This window comes from Symphodus melops (genome assembly GCF_947650265.1).
Source record: "Symphodus melops genome assembly, chromosome: 16".
NCBI lineage: Eukaryota > Metazoa > Chordata > Actinopteri > Labriformes > Labridae > Symphodus > Symphodus melops.
Genome location: NC_136706.1, coordinates 24351817 through 24359316, shown reverse-complemented (window position 1 = coordinate 24359316; position 7500 = coordinate 24351817). Strand labels below are relative to the sequence as shown.

At 47.8% G+C, this 7500-nt stretch overlaps 2 protein-coding genes across 3 annotated transcripts in view; one reads left to right on the top strand and one right to left on the bottom strand.

The window, feature by feature from the left end:
* Window positions 1-3292, bottom strand: part of hsdl2 (hydroxysteroid dehydrogenase like 2) — a 6551-nt gene extending 3259 nt beyond the window's left edge. Inside the window, exons 1-3 of the mRNA XM_079364335.1 lie at window positions 3006-3292; window positions 1737-1900; window positions 1482-1580 (exon numbers count right to left, since the gene is read on the bottom strand). Of these exons, the coding sequence (XP_079220461.1) occupies window positions 1482-1580; window positions 1737-1900; window positions 3006-3022 (280 nt within the window). The 5' untranslated portion in view covers window positions 3023-3292. The remainder of the gene's footprint in view (window positions 1-1481; window positions 1581-1736; window positions 1901-3005) is intronic.
* Window positions 3293-3828: 536 nt separating this feature from the next.
* Window positions 3829-7500, top strand: part of LOC306836982 (polypyrimidine tract-binding protein 3-like) — a 13542-nt gene continuing 9870 nt past the window's right edge. For both annotated transcript variants that reach the window (XM_079364402.1, XM_079364401.1), the window contains exons 1-5: window positions 3829-4016; window positions 4999-5050; window positions 6784-6950; window positions 7154-7297; window positions 7416-7500. The exon at window positions 7416-7500 is cut by the window's right edge and continues 71 nt beyond it. In XM_079364402.1, coding sequence (XP_079220528.1) covers window positions 5026-5050; window positions 6784-6950; window positions 7154-7297; window positions 7416-7500 — 421 coding nt within the window. In that variant the 5' untranslated portion in view covers window positions 3829-4016; window positions 4999-5025. The remainder of the gene's footprint in view (window positions 4017-4998; window positions 5051-6783; window positions 6951-7153; window positions 7298-7415) is intronic.

Here is a 7500-nt window from a genome sequence, read left to right as displayed (position 1 = left end):
TGCATGTTGTTTATTAGCTGTGTAACTTAGAGGCTCCCATGATGCACCTTGTTACATCACTCAGATGTCTGAGGTCAGCTGACTCAACTATGATTAAAGATCTTTAATCTGTCGTCTCCATGTCTCAGCTGGACCTGAAGAAAAGACAATGCACTCAGTGTCAGGCTAAATAATTAACTACAGGTGTGTGTGTGCATTGTTAGCTGCTATTTACATTATTATTATTGGAATTATTATGGGTTTTTGTTTGTTTGTTTACTGTAGGGAGTCGACAGGAGGACATGGACATGTGGTCGGATACTGAAACATTATTCAATATCTCTGTGGATCGTTTTTATTTCATTAAACTTATTAGAAACTAATGTTGTTCCTTCTCTGCTCCACCCAGCAGGAACATAATACTGATGAGTCTAAAATAAATAGAGGTATATTTCACTGTTATGTATTTAGTTATAATTATACTGGAGGTTACTAATGTAACATACCTGGGACCATTAAATGTTAGAAATAATGATTTCATATAATTTCGGTTGAAAATTGATCAAGTTATGGTTATTTAAATACATTTATCATTAACATCAATGTACTGAGCAGGGCCAGCTGCCTGACCCAAGATGGCCGCCACGTTGCTACGTCGCTCCCCATCAGCAAAAAGCATGAGTGAGTCATCTAGTGTTCTACATATCTATGAAACTACAATGTTCAGGAAATGGACTACAAAAAGCTTTTGTGAACATGTTTCCTCTGAGAGGTGAAATAATCCAGACCATAGACATAAAACACGTAGATCCCTCATAGACTGACGCTGCCTATCGGAGCTGACGTGTCAGCGCGGCCGCCATCTTGGATGGGTCTCTGACGCTCTCTGATCATTTCTATTGATGAAGGTTTACCTCTGATTAGCATAATGATCAGAACAAACGGAGAGACTGAGCTCTGACATGATCAATGAATGTTCTCTGTGAAAGGTCGTCTCAGGTCATCTCTTATTAATACTGCTTATTACAGTTAGAAGCTGCAGAGTCACTCTGCTGCCAGCACAGAGCCACCCATCCAACATGGCCGCCATGTTTCATGCCTTCCAGCACGTCATGAGGCGTCTATGGTCCAGATAACTACGAGGGGTTAAATAAAGGAAGCTCCCAGAATCCTTCACTTTGATGACATCATGACCTTCAGAGTTCACCTCTGGGTTCAAGGTCAAAGTTCATCACTGCTAACTTCCCTGATCTGTGTCTCCCCCCCCCCCAACACTTCTGGACGATTCAAACGCACCCCTCACCTGAGAAGGTCGCCATGGCAACTGACTCTAAACTCCTCCCCTTGTCAGAGTGACGGCTGATGTCATGTGGTGTAAACACGGTCATTCTAACCATGACCGCAGAGGCTTTTATTTTGAAATGTTTGTTTCCGATTTTTTCCCTGAAGACGTTTAAAACGATTCGACTTCACGACAAAATAAATCCTGAACGTCGTCTCACCTCCAAACTTCTCCACGGCTTTCTGAACAGCTTCTCCGATCTGCTGCTCATCACGGATATCAACCACGCAGGCCAACGCTTTCCCGCCAGCCGCCTCCACTGAAACACAAACAACGCACAGAGAAATGTGTGATGACATCACGTCCTCAGTGTTTGTATGAATGTTTGCTGTGACACAATGACCTCGGGTCGTGGCGTTTGGTAAACACTGTTGAGCTTGTAGCCCGTTAGCATGTCAGTGTGTTAGCTTCTCACCCTCCTGGGCGGCGGTGTAGATGGTTCCTGGTAGTTTTGGGTGGGGCTCGGCGGTCTTGGCGGCGATGATGATGTTGGCTCCATCTCTGGCGGCCTTCAGAGCGATGGCTTTTCCGATGCCCCGGCTCGCTCCGGTGATGAAGAGCGTGCAGCCGGCTAACTTCCTGAAACACACGCCGTCCTAAAACATTAAAGTATGGAACATGCTAACATGAGACGCCAACGTAAGCGCCTGGCGTGCTAACAGTCTTTGTGCTAAGCTAACAGAGGGAAACCTGTTGGGTCTCTTCTTGTTTAAAGAAGCGTTTCCACCTCCGGGCTCAAACGGCTGACTTTCTGGTTCTTCATCTCTCGTGTGGTCGAACATGTCACCGTGTGAGCCAATCAAACGCTTAGATTGGTCCCACTTTTTAAACATGTGACATGTTTAATGAGACAGCATGTTAGCTCCCAGGCTCCGCCTTCACCTGCTCTAAAAGTGCAAAATGTGACTTTCACAAATACCACGTATGAAGCGACGCCTCATGACCGTCAGGTGAACAGTAACCTGTCGCTCGTGAGCTCGCCACACAGACACTCGGGGAGGAGGTCAGAGGTCAAACACACGAGCAGGAGTGTGTGCTGAGTGTGGGAGGATGTCAGGATGCATTGTGGGAGGAGTTTGTTGGTTTCTGTGAGCGCAGTGAGGAGGACGTTGACAACAAACATTAAATGACACTTCGTGAAGTGAAGGACTTGGAGAACACGTTAACCAGAAAACACAGAGACATGAACGTTCACTCATCTGTGGGCGATAAAAAACAATGTTTACATGTCATCATGAGAGCGTTCAGCTAAGGACCTCTGAAAGTCACACACAGCCTCTTTAAGACCACCAAGAACAGCTGGAGCCTGGTCTCAGGTCAGCATGTCCTCTTTATGAAACAGCAGTCTGTTTGAGTCTGAAGGATTCAGGATCAGTCTCAACATCACTGAACAGGTCTATGACCATGAAGGGGGGGTCCACTAAAACCTCTGTGTCCAGCTGGTTCCAGGTGGACTCGATGAAAAGGACCAGGACTAACTCAGAGGACTTCTGAGAATAAGGGTTCTGACCAGACTCTGCAGAAACACACGTTATACTCCTCGAGGTCAAAGGTCATCACACTTTGAACGTGTTAAATCACAAATCTGCTTCCTCACAGTTTCACAGATGTTGACTGTGAGAAAGTGACCTGCAGGTTTGTAAAGATCGCGTGAACTCTGATTCTGAAGCTCACGTGCACTCACCCTGTGTTCTGCAGCATGCTGGCTCGGCTCGCTCAGGTGTGGAGGAAACAGGTAAAGAAACGTTCCGTTTCACAAGCAGAAGAATGACAAGCTTCTTCTTCTCCACCTTTCACCCACTTCAAGATGTCAAGTCACCCGGATGTCAGCTACTCAGCTCCACTTCCGGTCTGCAAGCAAAGATTCTAACAGGTCCACGAGATGTTTAACACGTAGCTTATGTTACATTATCACTCCCAGCGGCACACTCCGGGACTTGTTTTTATTATTTCAAATAAGCTCTACAGAACCGAGCTCAGCACAAATAATAAGATCCAACAAAACCAGGAACCAATCAGAAGTCTCTGACACAGACTTTCTGTGTCCTCGTCAGCTTCAAAGAATCAACGTGAAGGTGCAGCTCCTTCTAAATATGCAGGAGAGGGGCACACTGAAACCTTGCAGTTCCTCGAGTGTCCACTAGAGGCTGGCTGCAGAGGTCAAAGGAAGTAAAGATGAAAAGCCGAAAGGTACAAAACTGTGAACATATTTTTCCCGTAATATTTATAATTTAGACTGCAGCACCCATTTTAAACACTAGGGGCAGAATCTGTTTGTAAGGCACGTGCCATCCTGAGTAGTTTGTTTTGATTGTGTTTATATTAAGTATTTAAGCGTTCTGTTGTTTCCTGCTTTTTTGTTCACAAATGTCATAAAGTATTACAAAATAAAACATGTCAAAGCTGTATTCTGATAGTGAATCTAACTTAAAATAAAAAGTGTTTCCTGGTTATTAATATGTTATTATATACAACATATTATTATGCATTTTATTTATTACATAGATCTATTTATCGATCTGATCTGAGGCGTGTCTGCAGGAGCCGCCATGTTTCTTCATGACGTCACCAAACGGGAAGTGAGCTCGTTCTTCACGACTTGCTGTGCGCGTGCGGAGCTCGAGGCTCGCGCACCAGAACAACTCTTCATCTCCTCCTCCTCCTCCTCTTCCTCCTCCTCGCGGAACATGGACGGGTGAGCGCGGGAAACACCTCCCGAACCTTCCTTATTTTCCCTCCTTCCTTCCTTCCTCGCGTTTCCTTGGTGACTGAACCGCACCTGCGCGTGCCTCTGGCGTCACCCCTCCCCCTTGTTTGTTGTTTACTTATTTACTGATACATTTCCTGCCGCCGAGCCCCCTTTTTATCCTTTCCATTTTCCCGCTCCTCGCGCGCTGTTTGTCGCGCGTGCGTTGCGTTTTTCTGTTTTTGTTTTGAAGAGTGACGATTCAGCGACGCGATGTGATTGGCGAAGATGTCGCGATAACTGAGTCCACGGAGAGTACAGAGTGTTTATAAGATCTAAACTCACACAGGGTCTTTATATTAATTATATATTCAAGTCTACATCTTTAAGCTCATTGTGTTTAATATAAAAGTGATCAGAGAGGATTTACTAATCATCTTTTTAAACAGACAGGAGAGCAGGGGCGTGTCCTGACGTCATTAGAGGGCGTGTCCAAACGTCATTAACCTTGATCACAGACTCCTGAATGTTGTGGACACATTAATTAGTTCCATGTTTTATGATTTGTACTGATAAAAAGCACAGTTTGTTCAAAGCCTCCATTCAGGGGGGTTTCACATCTGGGACCCGGATCCGAGTCCCAGATGTTTGATGTTTGACCCTACAGTCCGGTTGTTTGAGGAGTGTGAACACAGACGTACCGTACTCAGGTGCGCCTGCCCGAGTCCTCATAAAGAGCTGGTCTCTTTTAAGACTCACCTGTACTTGAGTCAGTACGACCGCCGCGCTCTTTAGAGAACGCGAGCCGCCGCTATATGGCGTCTAAACGCTGGCTGCTGCTCTTTCATAGTCTGAGCTGCAGGGTCGACACTGACGTTGGAAGGAGGTCGTTGTTGGTGTCTCAGTTAGCAGGATGGATTCAGCCTGTGAGTGGTTGCCATGGTTGCGTCTTTCAGCTGTTTGACCAAGTGCACTCTCTGTGTTTCTGCAGAAACCCTCTCTCAGCGGCTCGGAGAACATGAGCACGTCCAACCTGTCCACAGGTAAGCCCCGCCTCCCCGAGCCCCGCAGTGAACTGTTAGTATCTGATTGCAAAACTCCTCCAATCAGATTCAAGTCGTTGTATGATTCAAACGTCACATGTGGCCAAAAGAAACGATCCGAACAGAATAAAATCCTTCTGACACGGCCCGAGCTTCCTGTCTGTATAATCTGTTACTTCCTGTTAACGCCTGAGTAACTGCTCTTTGTTCTCCGCAACATCAGGTTCGTGTTTCTGTTCATAAAGTTTTTACGTCTGCCGTAAACAAAGATGGCCGTCGCTGCACCTCTCCAGATGTTGCTCTCGCCCTCGTCGTGCGACACAGATCCTCTCACATCTCGACTGTGAGAGTTTATCACCTGAGGGGAGTTAGTCTCACCTGAGGGGGGTTAGTCTCACCTGAGGGGAGTTAGTCTCACCTGAGGGGGGTTAGTCTCACCTGAGGGGAGTTAGTCTCACCTGAGGGGAGTTAGTCTCACCTGAGGGGGGTTAGTCTCACCTGAGGGGGGTTAGTCTCACCTGAGGGGAGTTAGTCTCACCTGAGGGGGGTTAGTCTCACCTGAGGGGAGTTAGTCTCACCTGAGGGGGGTTAGTCTCACCTGAGGGGAGTTAGTCTCACCTGAGGGGAGTTAGTCTCACCTGAGGGGGGTTAGTCTCACCTGAGGGGGGTTAGTCTCACCTGAGGGGGGTTAGTCTCACCTGAGGGGAGTTAGTCTCACCTGAGGGGGGTTAGTCTCACCTGAGGGGAGTTAGTCTCACCTGAGGGGGGTTAGTCTCACCTGAGGGGGGTTAGTCTCACCTGAGGGGAGTTAGTCTCACCTGAGGGGAGTTAGTCTCACCTGAGGGGGGTTAGTCTCACCTGAGGGGAGTTAGTCTCACCTGAGGGGGGTTAGTCTCACCTGAGGGGGGTTAGTCTCACCTGAGGGGAGTTAGTCTCACCTGAGGGGGGTTAGTCTCACCTGAGGGGAGTTAGTCTCACCTGAGGGGAGTTAGTCTCACCTGAGGGGGGTTAGTCTCACCTGAGGGGAGTTAGTCTCACCTGAGGGGGGTTAGTCTCACCTGAGGGGGGTTAGTCTCACCTGAGGGGAGTTAGTCTCACCTGAGGGGGGTTAGTCTCACCTGAGGGGAGTTAGTCTCACCTGAGGGGAGTTAGTCTCACCTGAGGGGAGTTAGTCTCACCTGAGGGGAGTTAGTCTCACCTGAGGGGAGTTAGTCTCACCTGAGGGGAGTTAGTCTCACCTGAGGGGAGTTAGTCTCACCTGAGGGGGGTTAGTCTCACCTGAGGGGAGTTAGTCTCACCTGAGGGGAGTTAGTCTCACCTGAGGGGGGTTAGTCTCACCTGAGGGGGGTTAGTCTCACCTGAGGGGAGTTAGTCTCACCTGAGGGGGGTTAGTCTCACCTGAGGGGTTTGATGTCTGCAGGACCTTCGCACATGCTCAGTGAGTCTCACCTAAGATAGGGCGACGTGTTCGGAGCATTATAACATTATATAGATGGGAACGACGACTTCCAGACATGTTGATCAGTAACTACAGGTGTGAGGAGCGAGGAGGAGCAGCGAGGAGCAGCGAGGAGGAGCGAGGTTGCGTTCTCTTTGGTTGAAAATGTGGCTGCATCTCGACTTTTTAAATCCGTATCGATCTGAAAACAACACAAAGATGGTTCTGAGAAGTTTGGATCATTCGACCTCTGTATTCACGTAGTTTTAACGTCACACTTTCTGTCCCTTCACAGTGGATGGCACTGATAGGCTGTGTGTTACTGAGCGTGCTCAGTTCGTCCCATCTCGGGTTCTTCACCTGCGTCAGCTTCCGCTTGACGTCTCTGAACAGGAAGTGCTTGCTCTGGCGCTTCCCTTTGGCCAAGTTAGTAAGCTGATAACGTTGAAGACCAAAAACCAGGTAACTGTTCAGGCTAACAGCGAAGAGCTAACTGCTAACACACACACACACACACACACACACACACACACACACACACACACACACACACATGAGAAAAGAGAGGCGAGGTTTTAAAAAGAAACAATCTCATAAGATCTCGTTCATGTCATTTGATGAATCTGTTTTTAGAATGATTATAAAACGTTAAATATCATTTTCAGGCGTTTGTAGAAATGGCGTCAGAGGAAGCTGCTGTTGCCATGGTGAACTACTACACTTCAGCCCCGCCCACCATCAGGAACCAGCCAATCTTCATTCAGTACTCAAACCACCGGGAGCTCAAGACCGACAATCTGACCAATCAGGTGAGGAGCAGCAGCACATGCCCCGCCCACATCATCATTTCTTTCATCCTTTTGAAAACATGAAAGGATTTCCTCACGCGTGCGTTTAATGAAGTCAGCTGTGTGTGTTTGTCGACAGAGGGTGGCGCTGCAGGCCATCAGTGCAGCAGCAGAGCATCCTGGGAATATGGCATCAGGAGGAGAGGGGCGGGGCTTAATTCTCG